Source organism: Miniopterus schreibersii (assembly GCF_964146895.1).
Source record: "Miniopterus schreibersii genome assembly, chromosome: 17".
Classification (NCBI taxonomy): domain Eukaryota; kingdom Metazoa; phylum Chordata; class Mammalia; order Chiroptera; family Miniopteridae; genus Miniopterus; species Miniopterus schreibersii.
The window spans coordinates 21,228,905-21,252,641 of NC_138117.1; the positions used below are offsets into that span (position 1 = coordinate 21,228,905).

The following is a 23,737-nucleotide window of genomic DNA, read 5'->3' on the forward strand; positions in this document are numbered from 1 at the left end:
CAGAGTCGTTCATTTTCTTACCACATTTGTTAGTAAAATAATCTATCCTGTCCCCATAGGTCTGTGATACTTACCTCTCATCTGTTATATTTACACGCACACACACGTGCACACACGCTCACACGCACACGCTCACACGCACACTCATACTCACACACACGCACACTCACGCACACACGCACACACACGCACACTCACACGCGCACACACACACACACGCACACACGCGCACACGAGCACACACCCCCTCTGATCCGCTCCAGAGGCTGCGTCGACCTGATTGCAGGATCCTGTTTTTAGAGTGAGGGGATGGAGCGTGAGGGTTTGGGCACTTTTCTTCCCAGCTGCTGCGAAATGACAGTAATTCTTAGCATTGTCTTGGCGGACCCGGGGCGAGAACGGGGCGGAGGCGTTTAGGACCCAGGGGAAAGCCAGGCTCGGCGCGGAAGGACGGGCCGGCGCGCACGCCTCCCGACTCGCAGCCCGCGGCGCCGGGCGCCCATTCACAGCTTCTGGAGCCGCCGGAGCCGAGCCCGCAGGACGCGGGACCTCGCCTCCTCGGCCGGCAGCGAGGACCCCCGCAGAGACACGTCCCAGAGCCAGGCTGGGCGGCCGCGTGAAGGTATGTGTTGCCTTTTTCCTCCCTCCTGCGTCCGCGGCGCCTCCGCGCGCTCCTCGCGCCCTCGCGCCGCCAGGGCCGCGGCGGTTCAGCACCGGGGCGCGGACAGCTCCCGCCGCAGTCCCCGCGCCGCGCCTCGCCCGCGCCCCGCTCCGCTCCGCCGGGGCCCAGCCCCTCCGCCCCTCCGCCCCGCCCGCCCCCGCTCGCCCCCGCGCCCGCATCTCCTCCGTCGCCGTCACCGTCTCCACCGTCGCCCGCGCCGTAGCCGCATCCACACGGCTGCGCCTCGTCACTTAGACAAAGCCCGAGGTGCGCAGGGTGGGAGGAAAGAGCCCAAGTTTTCCGGCACGGGAAGGAAAGTTCAGGTGGATGACACCTCTGCGAACAAAGAGAGACGCCTGCTTTGCAGAAAGGAAAAGTGGGGACCGGGGAGAGAGAGACCCCGGGCGGGGGCACAGAGGGGGGACTGGCCAGACCCCGGCAGGCAGCCAGCCGCCTTTGCGCACACCAGGGGCTGTTAAGCCCAGGAGATTGCCGCGGCCTGGGGCAGAGCGCTATTCTGGTCCGGGAGACGCAACTCCAGCCCTGGCTCTGATGCCAGTGGAGAATCACCGGGCAGCAGGGTGGGGGTGACTGGTGACTCACATGCACCCACACTCCCGCTCTGCTTCCGAAGCGGTTATTGCAGAAACTCTGAAATTAAGGTGTTTTTTTTTCTTCTTTTTTTTCTGAAATGTTTTGTAAAATGGAAACTCCAAAGGTTAACTCTGCGGCCAGAGTGAAAATGAAAAATGATGGTGATGCTAATAACCTAACAAATGTGGCTCTCGTTGGAAAGTGCTATTTGTTTAAATGCCTCTTCGTCTACTTATTTCGTTTCAAATTTCCTATCTTAAACCTCTCTTTGAAGCAGGGAAAATAGACCTCTCGTCCAAATGGCCAAAGTAGTAATGATATTCGGAGCAGATGGCCGGGCTTTGTTCATCGCTAGTCGAGGATTGGCTTGGATCTGGAAGGCGAGATTTTTGCGGGCTCTCTCAGTCATCAGGCAATAACCCCATTTTCCTATAATAATACTAAAGGGTAATAGAATGCAAAAATTGAAAAGACATTTTATGTAACTGTTCTACCAGGCTCTGCTTTTAGAGTGCTATCATTTTCTATCTCAGCTGAAGGGAAGTTGCAACAGCTCTCAAATATCTTGAAGGTCCAAATTCAAGTTATAGCACCTCTTTAATTTAGCTAGGATCGTCTGTTCACTAAGAGCTAACCAGCATCAAAAAGTGCATGAGTCGGTCATGAATAAAAATCTTTTGGTGGGTGCCCATATAATCAATTATGACTGAATTGCAAAGTATTGTGGTTGGGCTTTTTTTGGCAAATTGTTTTTTATAAAATCAACATCTTAATTAAAAATGAGATGGATCAAATATTCATATGGAGATAATGTCAGGTCACATGTAACAACCAAGTTTAAACCAGAGCACAGAAAAGGTTCATTTAAAAATTACCCTTGTACATTTGTTATGCCTTTTTAAAAAGAGGCAATAGAGCAAATTTTGTCTAAACCAGCTTGCTCATCACTGGAGGCATTGCCAAAAATAAAGAACAGCCACAAACAAGTATCTTCTGGAAGAAGTTCTGAGGAAAAATACACACCAAATACTCTTCTTGATTGTCAAAAGTTACTACTATACACTGGCATAATTCTACTTGCCTGTAAGGTTCACTCAGTTTTAAACCCAAACCAAGAAAACTTGTGAGAATATGTGGTGAAATGGATTTTAGAGAAGAAAATTTGGTCATCTATGTACTGTCCTTAGATTGGTAATATCCACAGTAAACAGGATCTCAAGTCCCCAACCAACAAGGTTCTTAAAACTCTCTCATCTGTATTCAAAGAATGGTTCAGCCCAGGCAATTTTTAAAAGTATACATGTTGCCAGTTCTGGCCTCTTCATACCAGAAACTCAGGCCAGGAATTCAGTGCCTCCAATGCACTGTCTTCCTGTGCTTAATACAATTTCCTGAGGTTGGGGAGATTTCAAAACAGTGCTGCTTCAGTGAGATTTACAGGCATCCGCCTCAGAAGCAGTGCTTTTCTCTGACTGAAATAGTATGCTGAGCTTATTAATTTTTATAGAGTGCTGCTACCCTGGCTTCCTTATTTTATTTTTCTGTTAAGGGCTATCTTACTTTTTCATGTTTTCGATAACAGAACTTCCTCATTTTTATAATGGATTTAAAGGTGAACAGAAAACATATTTTTTAGCGAGTGGCATCATACGCTTTTGTAGACTTGCTCACAGAGGGGCACGTCCTTTGAGAATCATGGAGCATAAAGCTGGGAGGCCCTTCATGTTGCAAAGGGGGAATCATAATTCTTCAGATCTGGTGGGGTCTGTTTGTTTCTGCAAGCTTTCCCAAGGGACACTTTATTAACCCTAAGTCTATGCACGACTTTATACAAACCCTCATAGCAGAGCCATCCTTAGTAAATGGACTCTGGCAGACTTGGATCTTCTCTGCTTTCCTGTTGCCCAGTGACTCAGACAGAGAAGGTAACACAGCAGAATGGGTATGCAAAACATGAGGTTTGGCTACGTGCAATCAGTCCAGAAATAGCCCTCAACATTGCCAGGAAAGATCTTTCCCCCCATTACATAATTTCTCTCAAATTTTGATTGTTTTAATTATGGTTTATTTTATTTATATTTCACTGGAATACATTTGTTTCAGGAGAAGATCCACAATGTGAATTACTATGAGTCTACAACCCCAATGTCAGCCCCAAGCGTTATGTCTCTCTATAGAAAACTACGCTTAATTTCCAATCCAAGTGTTTTTTGTTTGTTTTTTTCTCTTAAGAGAAGTTTGTCTTTGGTTTGATTCTTCATGGATGTGGAAATAAATGGGTTACTCTCCTCTCAATAAAAAATCTTTCATTTATTTAAGTAATAAGTTCATTATTCTTCTAGCTCTGCTGCCCCCCATAGACCTTTCTCGTATGGTCTCTGGCCGGGGGACCCAATCCATTTCCTCTTTATGGCTCTATTCTCATGTGACGGGAAGTATCAGAGAAAGTTTTCTGTGTGGGAGGCTAATTTTCCATGAGGTTTTATTTTTCCTGACTTCTGAGCCGCCAGGAATTTCCCCATTGTGTTTGAGACGATCCACTCTTGTTTCCTGGACCCTTGTAGCAAGGTGTCCAATTCTTAGATATCGTACAGACCACTTTCTCCATCTCTTCTCCTTAAAACAACATCACGTCAATTCGTCTTTTGTTATTGCTCAAACGTCTCATGTAAAGTTCTATACTTTTCTCTGTGTTAAGTACACAGTATATTCAGTGTTCATTATTTGGTAGTTTTGAAGGCAGTAGAAGGGAAGTTGTGGGAATGGCAATGGGGAGTGGCCACTGGGGGTTCAAATCACAGGCTCTATTAATAAAAGGCCTCCGGTCTGATGTGTGGTCAAAGTAAAATACAATAAACAAAACGTGAGAATCTTCTCTCTCCTTTTTCTTTCCCTCTTTCCCTCCTCGCGCCCCTCCTTTCTCCATTGCTGTTGGTTGATATGTAGAGCATGCGAGCGTGTGTGAGCAGTTAGCGGGGTCACCCGAGAAGCTATTATGAATGCTGGGGCTCCCAAAGGAATGAGCATATTGGGGGGCTTTTACCTTCTTGGACAGCGTAGCGCTGCTCCCCACAGCCAGTGTGAGCTCTAGCTCAGGCCTGGGGGGCCCTGACAGTCTATTACTAACAAGCTCCTAGGCGCTGCTGATCCTGCTGGTCCACAGACCATACTTTCAGAAGCAAAGGCAAAGAACAGTTTTCTTTTTTTTTAACATTCCCACCTAATGTCTTATTAAATAATGGCACTCACGATAAAACAAAACAAAAGCCATTCCAATTTCTGAGGCAGTAAGACCTCAGAAATCATAGATCTGGCTGGGGAGAAAGTTATGGAAACAGCCCCTTTCCTCCCGCCTCACCCATACACATCCTGCTGCGTGTCTCTTCCACCAGGCAGTTTTCTTAACTCAGATACATACCTGCTGCGACCATCTGCCCAGTCACATCTGGAAGAAGTGTCAGAGAAGTGCTGGGAAAACACTGAGTGGAAAAGGGGGCAAGTGGCCTTAGTGGCCACCTTTGGGTAATCCCCGCCTTTCTTACAGGCCTTCAGATCCCCTCCCTCAAAGAGAGGCTATTCTCCCAAGAGTTTTTCTTTCTTCTCCCATTGATACTCCTAAGAAGCACAATTAACGCATTCTTAAAACTGGGACATTGACTTCCATTTACTTCTTCTGAGGATAGTTTAATGGCATAAAAAACATTCCTGTCTAAAGACGTCTTTCATTTAAAACTTTTCTACCCAATACAGCGAGGTGGCAGGCAAACCCGCACCTTCCTTAGAAGTTGTCTTTTGCCTTTAAATCTTTGCATTATATGTCCCAAAGCAAACTAAAAGAATAAAAGTTTTATAGATTGTTCTAGAACTCAGGACACGAGAACTGTTCTGTTGAGTAGGTCCACTTTATCTGAGTCCCCGCATCTTCTAATTCTGATCTGGTATCTATTTTGGGTAGAAGTTCTCAGTGTCTCTGCTCTGACGAAACTCATTTGAATTTACTTTTAAACTTTGTTAAGAGCAAGAACAAATATGAGCCGATGGCTATGTGTTTAGTTGCTGTTTTAAAGGGTGCCCAGGAGTCCACACAATGAATGTTTATGGGGCAAGGGTTAGCCTAAGTACTGAGCTAAAGGTGATGGAAAGGTGATGGTGAGCCAGGGGCTAAATTCTGGTTCCTTTACTCTTTCAGATGATTGAAGGTCTCTCCTTTATCTTTCCAGACTACTCTTCCTGCCCCTGGTACAGATAGATTATATCTGCAAGTTGCTTAGTGATGGGCAGAAAGTCAATGGATTGGGGACCAGTTTGTTACTCGCAGGGCTTTTGTTCCTTTGCCAGAGTTAATGCAGAGAATTCCTACAAGCCCTAATGATCAATCTCAAATTCACCATTTGGAAAAAAAGATTCTTTCCTTTCTGCACCAAAGAATGTCATTAACCAACCTCTGAGGTTTACAGGTAGGCTCCACTGGCAGTTAGGGAGCATGTCATTTTTCAGGAAAGATTTCAAGTAGAGTTGTACTTAAAAAAAATTTTTTTTTGGTCACTGTGATTTTCAGTTTTGGTCTAGATGTATTGACAGCATCTATTTTTATTTCGTTCAGTTTAAAAATTCTTTTCAGCATTCCTAATGGAAAATACATACTCAGTTGAAAAAATTTGAAGTGAGATTTTAGAAAGGTGAAGAGCCATAAGGGTTAACCTACTTTAATGCATATTTAAAATCTGGAAACATAACTTCCACAGTCACTGATGGGTGAGATAGTTGACTAGATCTTCACGTGGAAAGCTTTATCCCCGAGATTTATTTTTATCTTTTTCTTATAAGAGAAGCCCATAAAACAAATATGGATATAATTTCTCTTTTTATATTTGTATTAATTTAAAGTTAGGTGTCCTTAAAATTGTGTTTTGTATTACCAAGAACACCCAGAAGCAACACATATTTGAAGCATTGTTAATTAGTTATTGATGTTCCCATATTTCAAACAATATTTAGGCTTTATAGGTTTTATCTTTTTGGTCATGATAACAATATACTCTTTCCTCTCTCAATTTGACCAATTTTATAGCATCCCTTAGCTAATCTTCTCTAGGACTGGTGGGGTGTGGGTGTGTGCCTGCTGTGTGCCCCAGGATGGTGTAGACAAAGCACCTGAGAGGCAGGACAAGGTCATGGACAGAACAAGGGCTTTGGGTCAGATAGGCTTGAGTATGAATCTTTGTTTTTCTAGCTATACTTTATCTAACTCTCAGAGTTATCCTTTCATCTACTAAATAATAACTTAGCTTAATGGGTTGGTGTGGAGATTAGATCATATAACATCAAAGCCCTAGGCACATAACGAGCACTCCATGAACGCTTGTTTGTTTGCATTTCCCCCCAACTTTAATGCCAGTTCATTATCCAAATTTAAGCCAAGTGCTTAGCTGTTCTGGGCCTCAAAATCCTTTTATTTACCTGGAGACAACAAAATAATGATATCAGAAAGACTATTACAGTAAATGTAAAATGGAGCTTTTCGTTTCCAAAGCATGTTTGCTTACACTACTCCACATAATCCTCACCATCTTCCAGGGCATTATCTTCCTTCTCAACATTGCAGGATCATTGAAACAATGAAAACATTGACAGAAAATGCTATGAAATAATATATACGCACACATGCATAATTGTAGACAAGATGTGGTTATTATTCTGCTTTTTTCTCACTATATTTAATGTGTGTGGTCTGAAGATGATGAAATAAATGAGAATAATAGATTATGAAATAACCAAAATAGGTTTCATTTGAATGAATATACTTTTGAAATGACTTTTTAAGAGACAGAAGAACAGAGTAGTGAAAACTGTGGGACTGGAGAAAGATCGCTTGGGCTTAAACCCAACTTCTGCTTCTTAGAAGCTATGTAACCTTGGGAAAGTCACTTAACCTCTCTATGCCTCAGGTTTCTCATCTGAAAATGTTGACAGTATTAAATAATGTGCTGTATAAAAGGAGAGTATGTAAGCGCCTGGGACTTAATAAACACAGTTACAAAAAAATAATAAATTGCAGCTATTACTATTATTATTATTACTGTCAGGACAGAAAACTATCCTTGTGATACTGAGTATAATGTATTCTTTCATACTTATTTGGCCAATTCAGAAAAGTTAAATGATAACCAAGTCCTCCACATGAACAAAAGAGTACAGTCAATAGAAAATGCTACATTCTGGAGAACATTCTTATGTAGCATAGCATTTTCAGTGCCTTACATATTATCAGTTGAAGTTGTTATTTAAGTAGCAGTCTATTCAGACTTCTGAAATGAAGGATTTGCCTTTAATGAAAAATACCTATTTCATCTTAAGTGTGAAACCCAGTGACCCTGGCTTGGGTAATCTCCCCAGAAGCTTCCACTATATCTTTATGCTGAGCACAGAATAAAGGTATAAATTGAAGCAAATTTATTTCAGATATTATAGATTGGAGGCACAGCTATGTGTGGAAGTGGGCCATGAAAAATGCCACCTCAATGCTCCCCTTGAACCCATAGTAATTTATCTCAAAAACATTGTTGAGCTCCCTGAACTGTAAGGTAAGTAACTTACTCCCAGCAGCTTTAAATCTTCTGCAGGGGACGAGCCAGGACTACTCCTTGGGCTCTAAGTGCTTTGCGCCATGGCTTGGAACTGTGAACTTCATCCAGCATGCCTCAAGGGTGATGATCTGAAGGACAGACAGTGTGCCCAGGCTAGGTTCTCCCAGGACTTTGTAAATGAGAGAGTAAAGTACAAGTCAGCTGCAACGCCCTCATTGTGTCCTGGATGTACCCAAACAGAAGGGGAAAGCATTTACTCACTCACTGAAACAACATTTTGAGTACTTTATTCATTCTCTCTATATAGGGTATACACATTTATAAAGGCAGCGTTTATTAAAATACATTTCATTTTCAAAACTGAGCTATCAGCTGTTAAATGTATATACATTTTGGGGGGACACCCTGTATTTATTGAGCACCTACTCTGTGACAGGCACTGTTCTAGGCACCGAAAATAGGAGGTGAACCCAACAAAGTCTATCTGCTCATGAAGCTGACCCTCTTTGTACCAGGCACTGTACTGAGGATACACAAATGAATGAGACCCAGCTCTTCTCTGCAAGGAGCTCAGAGAAAAGAGGGAGAGGAGAAAGGCAGTAAAGTGTGTTGTGATAGGGCCTTTGGAGCTACTCATGACCTCTGAAGATCAGTGAGGGTTTCCTGGAGAAAATGATCCCCAGGATGACTCCCAAAGGGTACAGAAGAGTTGACCAGTGGTCATTGTAGGCAGAGAGAGCGTCTCTGCCAAGGCCCACAGAAATGAGAAGACCCTGTAGTGGCTCAGTGTGTTGCATGGTCAGATGGTGACAGATAGGGACCAGATGGGGAAGGGTCTTAGAAACCATGTTTTATAGCTTTATACTTTATCCTAAGACAATTGGTAGCTATTGACTGATGTCAATCAAGGAGTGACATGAGCAGATTTCATTTGTCATACAGAGAATAGACTGGGGAAAAGCAAGGCTGCCGCCAGGGGCGCCACAGGGAGAATGTCGCAGTGCTAAACAGGTGAGGGGCAACGTGGTCCGACAGAGGCAGTGAAAACGGATGGAAAACAGTTGGGCACATCTAAGAAATATTATGGCAGTGACTGTCTGGAAGTGGGTGGGAAGGGAGAGGGTGGAATAAAGCTGACTCCCAGGTTTCTGGCGTGGGAAACTGTACAGAGGATGATGTCCGTCACTAGGAGATGGAGGTGGAGGAACCAATTCAGAATGAGAAAGTATGATTAGTGCAGTTTTGAACATATGAGTTTGTGGCGTCTACGGGGCATCTGAGTGGAGGCGTTCAGTAGGCAGTTGAATATGTAGCCTGAAGATCAGGAGAGAGCTATGGACGGAAGTTATCCAGGTAGAACAGTCAAATCCTGGGGCAGAAGCCTGGTAAACATCACATGGAAGTGGTGAGCACAGAAAGAGATGAGCACCGAGCAGGAAAGGACAGAAGGCTAAGAGAAAAATCAGGGTCTATGGAGTCACAGAAAAGAGTGGGAGGATGGGAGAGTGTTAAGAAAGAGTCATCAGTATTAAATACTGATAGAGGCCACTCATAACAGGCACTGAAATGTGTCTATTGGATATAGCAACAGAAATATCATTCTCTAGTAGGGTGATCATCTGTCTGGTTTGCTTGGAACTGTCCCAATTTATGCCTATTGTTCCAGCATTATTATTATTAGTGCCCCCTAGTGTCTAAATTTGGATAACAAATTACATGATCATCCTGGTCACTGGTTTTTAAGAGCAGTCAAAGATTGCACTGGGTGTAGGGATGAATTAGAAGAGGGAGAATCTAACAAAGGAACTTTTTGAAGAGGTGTGGTGAAGCTATTAGGGAATTTTAACAATAGGTTGCCATTGAACAAGATGAATTTTGAAGTTTCTTCCAATCCTGGGAATAGTTCATTGCATTATTTTCCATTACTATTTCCTTCCCTTCCCTTAAAATCAGCGAGAATTAAGAATCTGTTTTATTTCTTGTCTCCACACATTACAGAGCTAAATGCAGTTTTGCAAAGGCAATATAAAGCAGAAATGTGTAAGCTGATTGTTTCCTTTAAGAAAGTACACTTAGTCCTAAATCAGGCAGAAGATTCATGTTGGCTTTTAAATTACTTTGTATAATAAAGCATTACCGATAATAATTAGGTTGGGAGTAAATATTCTGCCTCTTATGGCAGATACTGCTGACTTAAGAATGCCAGGGAAAAAACACAAGCCTGCAGGTTTATTTACGTCTTTTGGTTTTTGGAACTTCCAGGTTAGATCAAACAGATGTCTGAATTTAAACATCTATATTTAAAATGAGAAAGACATGGGTGCCTCTCTGTATACCATTTAGGTGGAGTAATCATAAGGAATGTATCTGAGGTGATGAAAACTCATTATTACGAGTAAAGTAATATCTCAGAACAACAAACAGTGTATATAAAATGGAATAATTTTAAGCCCATATAGATATTACATTAGGTAGGGAGGCAACATAGAGTTTCAAGTCCCTTTGCCTTCCCTGCAGAAGGATGACAAAGGCAAATAGTAACACTCCGTGTGTCTACACCTAAGTATCCTTTCCCAATGCTGTTGAATTTAATTACTGAAGGTCAAGCTTCCAGTTATGAGCCTGTCCTTCTCTCCCCACCTCCCACTGTTGTTAGTTCAGTTTTTAGTAATTAGGTACCTTTAGGGTTAGGATGGGGTGACCCTTAGCTGTCCTTTGTTATTGTTAAGATGAAAATGGTTGCCTTTTAAAAATGTAGAGGAGGGGGTGTCTTTGAAAGAAACATCTACTTGAGAAAAGAGGCTAATGGGAAGCAGTAAATTGTACAGCAGCCATAATTCCTCTGCCATATCTAGGCCCGTGAATAGCCCCATAAAGCATGCTGTAACAGAAAAAGATCTTTCTCTCTTCTTACTGTCTCTCAGGGCAATTAATAAAAGTGCCATCTTTTACTAATCCGACCATATACTATTATGCTAACTAGTCAATGTAACTGAAAAATTCCCAAACATATTTCAAATACTTGCATATTATGCATTCAAGTTGTCAATAAAATTATGCCAAATATACCCTTGTGAAGATAATTCACCCTTTGTTCTTTGGATACCTAATCTAATCAGACCTGAAGCATAACATGCTGCTTTTCTATTTCAGGCCCATTCATTTGCCCAGACATTCTTTGAATCACCTCAGTTTTGTTTCTCTTGTTTTGCAGCAGCAATGGCCTTGGTTTTGCTTCTTTTTTGGAGGGCTACCACCACATAGGACCTGGATGTCCTACTGCTTTCCAAGAACAGGACGAAGACCCTTGCTTTGTCTGTTTCAGTGGCAGTCTGGTAGTAAAACAACTGTGGAGTGGACCAGGGTTTCAGCAGACCATCACGTGAATGGGACCAGTTTCTCTTCTTCACAGATATCAGAAATTAAACACTTGGAAAGGAGATTTGGCCAAGATGACCCATTTACAGGCCGGACTCAGTCCAGAGACTATAGAGAAAGCTCGCCTGGAACTGAATGAAAACCCAGATGTTTTACATCAAGATATTCAGCAAGTCAGGGACATGATCATCACCAGGCCTGACATTGGATTTTTACGTACAGATGATGCCTTCATCCTGAGGTTTCTCCGAGCCAGGAAGTTTCACCAAGCAGATGCCTTTAGACTCCTGGCCCAGTACTTCCAGTACCGCCAGCTAAACCTGGACATGTTCAAAAACTTCAAGGCTGATGACCCAGGCATTAAGAGGGCGCTCATCGATGGGTTCCCTGGAGTGCTGGAAAACCGTGACCACTACGGCAGGAAGATTCTCCTGCTGTTCGCAGCCAATTGGGACCAGAGTAGGTAAATGTAGATAGTGTCTTTACTTGGTTTTTCTTTGTCACAAGATTAGCCTCTGCATGTTGGGGCTGTATGGCTTTATAGGTATTCGGCTTTCGTTTAAAAAATGTATATTTCACATACCTACAAAGGAAGTTTTAAGGCCACAACTTCACTGTCTTCAGAAGGTAATTTCAGATTCATGACTATTTTATGGAACAACGGAATCATAGTGTTAGAACTGTAAGACACCTTAGAAGTCATTGGTCTCTTCATCAAAGTGAGTCATTTATTTTAATAAAATTGGAAGCCGTTCTTCTAGAAGAGCCATATATTCTGTCGTTAGTGTTCTCATCTTTAGCCACCACAACAAATATGGATTCAGGAGATAGCTTCAAATCAAGTATTTTCAAGACATAAAATAATTTCTTGGGTGCCCCCCAACATGTCCCTAACTGAATGTGTCATCTTCCCTGCGATACCTGCCTTTCCATCCATCCAGTGTCTTGAGCCAGAAATCTGGGTGTCATCCTGGGCTGCTCCTTGCTTTTGCTTCTTATATCCAATTAATTGCCAAGCCCTATCCTTTTCAAATCTCTTCCTTTTTCTCCCACTGCTGTTGCCTTAGTTTAGGCTCTTATCGTTGCTCACTTGCAGAACCACAAAGCTTCTCAGTTGGCACTCCTGCCTCTGGTTTCGTGTCTCCTGAGCCATTCTTGTCTACGTTGTAGCCAGAGCGACCCTTACAAAATCCTGTCATGTTACTCTCCTGATTAAAATTCTTCAAAGTAAAGGGAGGCCCGTTATGATCCACCTTCTGCATCGCTGCTTCACCCTCTGCCCTTCTTCTGTTCTCTGGTCCAGCTGGTTGGAAGTATAAGCCTTGCCTTGAATAGCTGAGGCCTTTACACGCTTCCAAGCCTTTGGACTTGTCTCATCAACACTTAAATGAGAGACCATCCACTTCCTGTCCCTGCTCAAACCATTCTGAACACAATCTGATTCATATGCATCTTTATGGCCCTTCAGGAAGGTAGTCTTCCTCTCCCCCCACCCTAACCCTTTTTAGTTAGGTGCCTTCCTCTGTCCATGTTGCTTTCAAAGCATCTACATAGATGTGTAAGAACCACTGTTATCATAGCTAATATTTTTGCATACTCACCACATACTCCACCAAAGTGTGTGTGTGTGTATATAGTTTAACCCACCAAGAACTTTGTATTACCGGAATTATTATTATCCCTATTTTACATCTGATGACACAAAGCTGTTAGAAGTTCAATAACTCACTCAGTGCCACACACTAGTAAAATGTGAAGAGGGAGTTGAACCCCGGTAGTGTGACTTCAGAGTGAGTTGTCTTAGCCCCACTTTATTGTAATTGTGTATTTACTTGTGTGCTATTTTTACCCCTTCTCCTAAGACTGCAGGTTCCTTGAGGGAGGGAGACTGTTTCTTTATCCCTGTAGCCTATATGTGTTGAATGAGAAAGAATATATGAATCAGTCTCCCAAACTTCACCTGTGGTTTGAGCTTTCACTGAGTTGTCACCATGGAAATTCTCCTGTTACTTGGGGAGACACAGGTGGATAATAATAAAAATAACATTAAAAACTTACTAAAGAACCCCTCCCGCAATGTAATTAAAAGGAATTTCTAAAGTGCCCCTTTACTGCCTCATATCACTACCCTTCCTCTTAAATATATTGATAGCATAGGACACCTTAGCAATACTGGCTATTTTCTGGTTAATTGGGATAGGGCACTCTCACTCTGAAAGGGAGTTGAATATTTTCACACTATGAGTCCAGAGTCTGGCCAAGTCTGCACCTGAGCTTGGCCTGCCTTTCTGTGTTTCTGCTCTGTCATTCCATCAGTATTAATGAGGAGCCTCTCGTTCCAGTGCTTTATTGAAGAGAAAGGTTTCCAGGTCTTTATAGTCACCTGTCGGTCATTCACTCAACAAACATTTAATGAGTATAGACTTTGCGCCAGGGCTTGTAGCAGGCACTGAGGACAATGGTGAAAACGCAAGGCCTCTGCCAGCAGAGCTCCTTGTGCAGCCCACTGTCCAGCAATGGTGCCGACACATGAGCTACTGACTCCCACCTTCCACGGGGGGATTCCTCCTGGGGCACAGCCATCAACACCGGATGTCAGTCTTAAACTGGACGGAATGGCCGTCCTTTAGAGAATGGCACATTAACATTGGGATTTGAGAACAGGAAATTTTTGACGATTCTGAAATATCATGCTGACTTCATTTGTGCTTAGTTGTAAGTGTTCTAGAACCTCCATCTGCTAAGACAGATGATGCATAGACGCCAGTCTGTAGTGATTTACACATGGAGAAATAAGTCATAGCAAAGCATCTTATTTCTTATTAGTGTTTGGCCTGTGTATATACCTCAAAATGCATTAAGAAGAAATAATAAATAGTAATAGTAAGAAGAAGCAAATCTTTGAGAAAATGATCCAAATGTTGGTGATTATGATAATCTTGGATGAGTTACTTCGCTTCTTTGTTCCTCAGTTTCCTCGAGTGTAAAATAAGAAGCTTGAGCTACGTAATTCCTGAGATACTTTCCAGCTCTAATGGCTCATGAATGGGAAGCTCATTTAGCCTAACACTGTGGCTGGAAAAGGATTTTAAATTCACATTACAGGCTCTTAATCCACTAGGCTTTGAGAAGTAATCTCTCTCTTTCTCCCCCTTTCACCACCCCACCCCCAAGGCTTGAGTCACTGTTTTTCAAACCGTACAATAATATTTGTTCCAAATATTTTGGCTGTAACAAGAAGGTGAATGATAAAGCTATGCCCTTGACAGCCAGAGGTCATGAGAAGCAAATGAACCTCAGTTAGAATGTGGATACACGATCATGTGATTTACTGGTTATATGACGTGGGACAAGCAACCTCCCTGAGACTCAGTTTTCTCATCTGTAAGGTGGGATGATGATAATGTCTGTCTAACAATGTAGTTGGCATGATTGAATGAAATAATGCATTTAAGAACACAGTTCATTGTTTGGCAATTGGTAAGCACTTAATATTAGCGTCTAGTATTATTATTAATATTACAAAACACCCCACTACAAAAATAATGGAGCATAGATGGTAAATAAATTAAAAATATAGGCAGGAGTACAATGTTTGAAAATGAGAGTGAGCTGATGAGTGTCATCTGCCGCACACCCATCCAAAGCGCTTGCTTGTTTTCTTCTAAAACATGTTCCCTGTTACACAGACCCAGACTAAATGGGGCCCAAAAGGTCTGGAAAAGTTGGCACAACTTTGCCAAGTGATTACTTCACGCTCGCTGGGAGCTTGCGATGACTGGGAAGTGATTTGTATGTCTCATACATCACGTTTACTGAGATTAAAATGCTTAATATTTATTAAAACTATGTAAATCTTATTTATCTAGACTCAGACACACAAACAAAACTGCGGTACAGTGCGGGATGGGAAGCAGGATGGTCCAGAGGCACAGGCAGGGCTCTGCCTGCCTCCGTTAGGTGTGCCAGCTGAGGTGCAGGAGCGCCCTGGGCTATGGAGCACAAACCGGCCTCCTCCAGAAACCGGGCCACAGCGGACAGCTCTCTGACTTCTGTATTTTCTGAGGGTGCCAGGCAGAACTGAAATGAATTAGATTAAATCAGCACCCACAGATTCAGTCACAAAATGAAGCTTTCAGGGGCAGCAGAGTTTACGTTTCAGCTCACCAGCGTGGAATGTGATGGTGACTGAAGAGAACACTGTTGCTCAATGAGCCCCTTGTTCTTTCTCACCTAAACTCACATCAGCATTGGCAAGGATCCACAATTTGCTCCTCAAGATCTGATAGCAATGAATTCTATTTCCTATTTCTTTCTGGGTTGCATACTTACACTTGGTCATATAGCTTGATTTGCCCAGGAATGCCCTTCCCACAGAAAGGGAAATGTGAGCACGGTTTCCACAGATTTCACTCAGTTAAAAAGAGGTAAACTTGCTCGTTATTTTACTTTCTGGAATATCAGTTTCATCAAGTGGAAATGGGTATAATATCTGGCATGTGGAGCTGTTGCGAGGATTAACCCCAATTACCCTACTTGATGCTGTCCAAGAGGCGGAGTAGAATAGTGATTAAATGCACTATCTCTGAAGCCAGATGGCCAGTTTCAGATCTCAGCTGCCTCCCAACCAGCCATGTGATCCTGAGCAAGTTGCTTAAATTCTTACTACCCTCAGTTTCTCACCTGTAAAGTGAGGGTGACAATGATCACAGGCTAGCACTAGTTGGCATTCAGTAAATGGCAGATGTTTCTTAAGAAAAAAATTCAAATCAGGCAAATATCTATGATTCTGGGTCACAAGATGTATCTTTTAAGGGTGGCAGGATTTGATGCCATAACCAACTTTTCTCTACCTAAAAAAGTATGAAAAATGCAACTGCGACTCCAAGCTACTGTGTTCCAAAGCTCTCTATTGTAGCTCAGTTGCAGCTCTGAGAAATCACCCGGTCTTAGGGTTTCTACCTATTGTGTTTAATATATTCTCAGGATTTAAGAAAGGCATTTGGGGGGTCCAGATATTAAAAGCCCCACAATAGACTACAATAGCATCCATTAGTGCTATGTGTAGACCAGCTGGTCTTGAAGTACTTTAGAGGGGAAAAAACAATGATAATGCATTGTAAATCATAATATATAAAATTGCATGGACATTCTTTTGTCAGTGTATTGTTTGTTTATCACAATTGAAAGTTCAGAAGTCAGCAGCTAGGTTGAAAATTAGTTTAAAAGTTAGTTCTGTAAGGAAGCTGAGGCACTCTAAGGAAAAGCTAAGCTAGAGTAATTTAGTAGAGAGCAAAAAGTGCTGATGAACAACTTGATTACTACCTTCAAGTATATGGAATTACTCTAAAGAGGCAATTAATCCAGTAGGCTCTTTCCCCACCATACAGAACAAAGGCTAAAAGGTTTGGATTAAAGTACAACCGACTGCACCCTGGACAGTGTGGCTCAGTTGGTTGGGCGTCCTCTTGTGCACCAAAAGGTTGTCAGTTTGATTCCTGCTAATTCCCTGTCAGGGCACATGCCCAGGTTGTGGGATTGACCACTAGTGGGGCATGTGCAGGAGGCAGCCAATTGATGTCTTGCTCTTTTGCTCTCACATAGATGCTTCTCTCTCTCTCTCTCTCCTTTCCTCTCTCTCAAAAAAAAGAAAAAAAAATCGATAAAAAAGCACACACACACAGCACAACCAATTGGATTGGAGATTAAGAAGCCTGAATGAAGACCTTAGACCCAGGGGACAAGGGTGAAGGAGTGGGGCATTTGACTAGGGTCCAGAATTTAAGGGGCCACCAAAACACTCAGGAATCAAAGTAAATAATATTGTCATACAATATTTTTTAAAATAAAAATGTAAAAAATTTTCTATGACAAATATATCAACATTTTTAAGAAGGTAGAATAAGAATCATTGATTTTTCCTTGTGCTTCAGGCCCCACTATAGGTCGGCAAAGCACTGCTTCAGCCAATCAGGTTTCTCAAGGGAAGAAAGAGCCTTAGGTTGACTCCCAGTCAATTATATTACAGCACATAATACTATACGTCCATATACTGTACAGCTGCATAGGACAGTATGGTTTCCAGGCGTTTCCATGTCCATTTTCTGGTTGAATTCTCATAACCATTGGGGAGTTTTAGCATCACTAAGTGACAGATGCTGAAGAAGAGATTCGAGGAGGAGAAGATACTTTCCAATTGGGCAACTATATGACTCATCAATGGAAAAACATAGGCTCAGACTGAAGGTCTCCAATTTCAACTTCATTCCAAAGACATCTGGAGCCAATTGCTCAGTCCCTGAGTGATTAGATATTTCAGAATGTCCATGGAGCTTCTAAAAGGCTGTAAGCGGATTTCTTGGTTGTGGACGAGTGTGTGGATGTGTACAATGAGACAGTGGAGAGGATTTGAAGTTCAGGGGCAGTGATTCTCAAAAGGAGCCCCGCTGGCATTTGGAGCTGCTCAATTTTTGGTGTATAGGGTTGTGTTGAGCACTATGGAATATTTAGCAACCCCTTCCCCAGGCATTGTGACAACCTAAAAGCCCATCTTCATATTTCCAAAGTCCTTAGTGGAACTGGACCCCCAACAAGGAGTGTCCCAAAAGGTCCTAACATCGATGTCAATAACTACCCTTTGTTAAGTGCCTTTGTGCCAAGTGTTTTTTGTGCATAAATTCCTAATCCCTACCACAGTCCCACAAAGGTCTATGTTGTGTATAGGTAATGTATAACAGAGGCGGAATTCTTCCACAAAGGCCTAGCTACGGTCTCATTCCCTATAATGAACTCATAGTTCCTAAAGCCTCTTACAATCAGAATCTGAATCGTCGGTATGTTGCTAAGTGGCAGAATTGTCCCAGGGTCCAAATTCAAGGTTTTTCACACCTTGGCTCAGCTCCCTCCTTTAGCCAAGAGGCACAGGGAGGCTCAGTATAAACAACAAAGCCATTCTAATGGGACTCAGGCAGTGAGGAATGTCCATTAGAAGCTGGGTGCACAGAAAGTTGAGGTGATTCTGGAGGCTCAATGTCGAGGGCCTGTCTAGGTCCTAATGTGAGTAGAAAAGGAAGCTGAGAGGGACTGATAGCTTCAATTGAACAGATGAGAAAGTAGGTGGGGGGCTGAACAATAGATAAGACTTGTTATTTTTTAGTGGGACAAATCCAAGCCTCATTCCTTCCTTCACGCACTCACTAAACACACTGAATGGCTACTCTGTGTGAGTTTCTGAAGATCCAAAGGCTGTGTTCCTGAGCTGAGCTCAACATCCCAGAATGGCATGTCACACAGGTCCTCCCAGGCCCTCCAGGCATTAAATGACAGGAAGATGAATGTTACTAGGGAACTTGACCTTCTTGCCTTCACAGTTCTGAAAGCAAGGACACTGTCCTGTTTACTCTATAATGTAGAAGGCAACCTGGAGTCTGTCTGTTCCGAGGGAGCATTTGTTCTGGGACGGTGTTCAGCTGTTTCTTGTCCCCTCACGCCATGCAGTAATTTACTTGATGGATATGCTGGAGATAGCAGCTCCTTCAAACGTCACCAGTTATTGCTGACCTGCGGCAACCTCCAAAGGGCTGACGTGGCAAACGTCCCCGACAGCTCTGTGGCGTGATTTGGCAGTGGGAGCCGAGCATGAAGTAGGTTCTTTCTTCTGATTAAAACCTGGAGGCAGTAGGTGGGATATAACTCTTCAAACTATAAATAGGCCCGTTGATTGAGGTTCACCTTTGGCTTTTGCAAGAGCATAAAAGAGCTTTTTACAAGCAGCAGGGAGGCTGTGCCTCCTTCAGTTGACTGTCCTCAGTATAAGAACTTGTGATACAAAAGGGGACCGATTTCTAACGTATCCATGCTCAAATATTGGTGAGGCAAAAAGAGATGAGGCAAGCCAGGTGGGTTTTATGCTTCTGACCAGTCCCATGAGGTGATCCTCCTTCCTAAACTGACAGAGGTTCAAGAAAATGTGTAGCTGTCTGTCCTTCCTACAGAAATATTCCCAGAATTGTTCTGGATCAGTTTTCTAGTTGTTTCGAGTTTAGGAATGAGAAAAAAATGAACTGAAGAGGAGAGTAGTTACAACCACAAAAACAAACATTGAGTGCATAGCAAGTGCTTACCACGTGGCAGGCAGTAATGCTCTTACATAGGCACTGTTAATATCCATGTTTTGCAGATGATGACATTGAGGTTCAGAGAGGTTAGGTAACCTATCCAAGGTCACACAGCTGGTAAGTGGCTAAAATGGACTGGATCTTGGCCCTAACTCCACAGTTAAAATGCCAACCTGCACTGCTCATCACTAGACCTCATTTGCCAAATTTGGGGGCCAATAAATCAGACATTCAGGAGGGCTCTCAGCAAGCCTCCACCAGTCACTCAAGGTCTCAAAAGACTGGAAAAGAATCTCAGCTCAAAGGCAATTCTATAGCTACATATTCCAATGGCACAGAAACTGGACAACTCAAAAGCTGAGAATTCTATCCAACCTCTGCCCTAATTATATAACAATAATAACTGTGACAACAAATTTAAATATTAAAAATTCCATCTCAATAAAAGAATCTGGATGTTGCTTAAAATACATTACAAAAAGTGGTCTTAATATGAGTCTGATTTAAGATATGATGGAAGGTGTCATCTCTGCCTACCCATTCCTTGTCTTAAAATGTGTTCAAGGGCAGACTCCACTTGGCAAACAGATCCCCAGCTGTGCAGCTCACTAGCTCTGTGACCTTGGCAAGATAGGCACCTCCTCTAACCCTCGGTGTCCTCATTGTCTGGTAATAATCCTGTGCACCTGGTAGAGCTGGGATGATGAACTGATCTGAGATAGGGAAGGGTCTGGCACACAGACAGCCATTGCTTTCCTTCCATAGTTCAGGTGGTTTTCCCACTTCCGCTTAATCCAGCCTAAAATACCCAAGATATGATTTCTCATTCGGTTGAAAGATCTTATAAAATGGAATATAACTCTGTCATATGCTCCTAAAAAGCTGGTGATTGATGTTGAGGGAATGAAGTCAGGATAGTTTATGTTGCTCCCTCACCCCACTGGACGAGTATATGGCTTGTCATGTGGCTCAACCAAACAGCTCTTCAAATAGTTCTTTTAAATCCCCTTCTTCCCCCACAAAAACTTCTTATCAGACATTCTTCAGCACTCACACTCTAATGCCACTTAGTCCTGGCTCAGCTGCTTTCTGCCCACTGTCAACATCCCTTTTGACTGAGCTCAGGCCCTTGGAAGCTTCCTGTTAGCAGCCATCTGCCATGTGGACTGAGTGGAGGAGAGAGCAGTGGGGTCTCTGCTCTGAGATAACACAGCTTGTGTGTTCCCACCTAACTGGGTGTCTGCCCTCCTAAAGGTATCTGATGTCACATGGCTTTTGTGCTATTGTTAGAAAGGCGGGGTGGGTTTGTGGTGAGAGGGGGCCACAGGACCGGAAGAGCAAGCTTTTATTGACAGCATATCTTTCCAGGCCAGCTGCTCCTCCTGAGTTCACACTTACAACACAGGAATTTAAAATATGGCACTCATTACCTTGTAGATAAAAAAGTCTCTAATGGCTAGAAATGTAAGGGTCAAGAATAATTCCCTCCTCCGGGCACGGCCGGATTCAGAGCCAATGCTGGTTGCTCTCAATGCCTCCACTTGAAATTGGGCCACAATGGGGGCATGGCCTGTGTCTGCTCTTTAAAAGGCTAAGGTCAGTAAAAAACAGGCATGGAGAAGGGCGATTTTTAATCATGGCATTACCTGCATGCAGTGTTGGCTGTTCGATTTTCTCATGGGCTAGCTGCCTTCCTGGATGAGTGCACTGCAAGCTCTGGGGCCTTTTCCTGTACAAGTTGAAGCTCTTCTGGGCTATTGACTGCTTTCCTGCATTGTCAGTGAGCCAGGAAGCATCTTTCGATCCCTTTACAAGGAGAAGATACTGTAGGGCTGAGAAGGAAACCCCCAGTCCGTGAGCCCAGAACCTCAGGGCTGTCTCCACCCGCCAGCTCGCCTGCCCTTTAAATAGGGTTCCTGGATAATCACTCCTAACGGTGATCTCCGGAACCTTAAGCAGCTGCAGGGAGTGATTAAATGCCTGCACTGCGCTCAGGTTGTAAATCACGCTCGGAAGCGTTCACTGTAAAGCTGTAGAAGTTATTGCTACTATACTGCAAAACATAACACCAGACAGGGAAGTAAAGAGAGGTTAAATTTGGCTGTGAAGGTTTTAAAGTGATGTGTTGTTTTTTCTTTGCGCACTCTCTTTCTGGTTCTCATCATTTTTCTCCCCTCTTTGCCTCTGTTTCTTCCCTGTCTCCTGCGATCCCCTTGAAGTGCCTCTGGATTTAATTTCAAGTATGGTGTTCCCACGAATGACACCCAGTGTCTTTCCAGATTAGAGAATGCTGATATTAGCAATGCTCCTGGCATTGGGACCTCCTTGTGCCACGTTGCTTAAGCCTCACAACAATTTTTGAAGGACATATTATTATATTTATCTTAAGTAGAGGGCATTTAACCTCAACAAAATCACAGGGCAGGCTGGTGGTTTGACCCTGAGCATTTCTCTTTCCCCTTTTTCATGCCTGATTATATTTGGGACTCCTGTTGCGTACTCTGCCACTTAACCTCTGATTCCTTGAAATTTGTTGCAAAATCCCTACTTGGGAACCTTTACTATCCCCCTAACAAAGTTGGTTCAGTCTGTTTTCCATACATTTTGCCATATAAAACCTTAAGAAATCCGCATCAGTTTGCTTATCCAAAGAACATCTTCCACGTGGGTGAATGAGTCTCCCTCCTCCCCCTTCCCCGCACCCTTCAGCTCAGCTCTCCCTGACCTTTGCTCAGGGAGTTCTTCCTACTCAGCCTGCACTCCCATAATGAGGTGAGCATGGGCCCTGCGGGAGCACAGGGAAGAGGCACCTAACCCAGCTGGGAAACTGGGGGCTCAGCGAAGCTTTCCTGTGGGCGTTTACTAACTTGAAGGAGAGGTTAGATTGAGCGAGTGGAGAGAAGGAAACGCGAGGGAGGCTGCTTGAGACTAAAAGCACACTATGCAGTGATCCAGGCGAAGAGGGAGCTTGCTCCATCCGAGAGCTCCAGTCTGCTCCCTTGTGCAGAGAATATAAGGGCTCACGTGGAGGGAGATGAGGCCGGGGAGGCAGCTGGGGCCAGGAATGAAAGGCTTTGCTTGCCATAAGGAATTTGGGCTTCATGCTTGAGGACATATCAAGTCCCACTCATCTTTCAAAGCTCACATCCACACTCAGAAGTTTTGCCCATGGCTGGGGCAGCACTGATCTCTACTGTCCCTCCCTGAATGCCTGCCACACTAAACTTCTTTACTGAATACTGTTTCTGCTTCAGTGGAACTCCTGGAAGGCAGGATGTCATGTCTTTTCCTCCTTGATACCCATGGGTACAGAGTAGGGCTCAGAGGCGTCCTCCTGAACGACTGACTTGTGGGGAGAAATGCAGAGTAATGGAAAGTCCAAACAAGAGAGACTTTCTAGACTCTTTCCAATGGCAATATTCTTGTTGAGGGGCCTGGAGTTGTATGTAGTTGCAGTTGAGAATGAGGGAGGAAGGGACTAGGATGCTCTATCTACCCCTTGCCTAGTGATTCTCAGCATGATGTCATGGAGAAAGAGAGTGTCCTTTAAGATGGGGGAGGCAACCAGGACACAGACTAGGAGTCAGCATTGTGGGCTCTGTAGTGACTCCATCCCCTGTGTGATGAGGTCAGGTGCCAGTTTCCTCATCTAATAATGATGGAAGTAGATGACTATCATCGTTTTCTTGCAACTCTTGAATTTTATATTCTACATGTGTCATTGTACATAAGACCGAGTTAAGAAAAGGTTTCATGTTATAAAAACCTCCATTGTTCAGGCTGCTACCTTCCTTGTACAGCCCAGAGAATGGAAACCATTCTCTGCCTCGATTTTAGTGAATGGCTTCTCGGTGGTCTGAGGTTTGTGTAGATTTTGATAGCACATTTTCTCATGAGTTTCCGATGAGTTAACCCATCGTATAATTTTATAGCATGCATATTGATTAGTATATCACACACCACAGGTAGAGTATTTCAGTTTGATATATAATCTGTGAAATTTCCCAGAATAATACTGCAATACTTCATTTATCTTATTCTTTGTAAGAGAGCAAGGCATGCCAGAGACACTAAATCTTCAAATGGTCCAGGGCTGCCTTTTAAGGGCCGATTTTAAAATTTTATTACATTCCATTCTGTTTAAAAAGAAAAAAATACCTTAGAATGCATATGTACTCCCTACCCTGTTAAATATAATTTCATACTTTATTTATGAAAAATGGTAACTATGATGAATATAAATTATCATACCTGGGCTGTGAAACAGCTATCAGGATGAGGATTCTTGGGGCATTTGGACTTTGTACCCAAGCTACATGGCCCACACTGCCATGCTATATGTGCTTCTGATCATTTTTTAGTATTCTTTCTCCTCTTAGCTGTTAATTGTTACTGTTAGT

The 23,737-nt window shown here is 43.2% G+C and overlaps 1 protein-coding gene across 2 annotated transcripts in view; it reads left to right on the forward strand.

Moving 5' to 3' along the window:
• The first annotated feature begins 240 nt into the window (after positions 1-240).
• CLVS1 (clavesin 1) overlaps positions 241-23,737 on the forward strand; it is a 119,448-nt gene continuing 95,951 nt past the window's right edge. The window contains exons 1-2 of one of the 2 annotated variants that reach the window (XM_081116625.1): positions 241-622; positions 11,057-11,683. In XM_081116625.1, coding sequence (XP_080972751.1) covers positions 11,229-11,683 — 455 coding nt within the window. In that variant the 5' untranslated portion in view covers positions 241-622; positions 11,057-11,228. The remainder of the gene's footprint in view (positions 623-11,056; positions 11,684-23,737) is intronic. The other variant, XM_081116624.1, reaches the window with a different exon arrangement.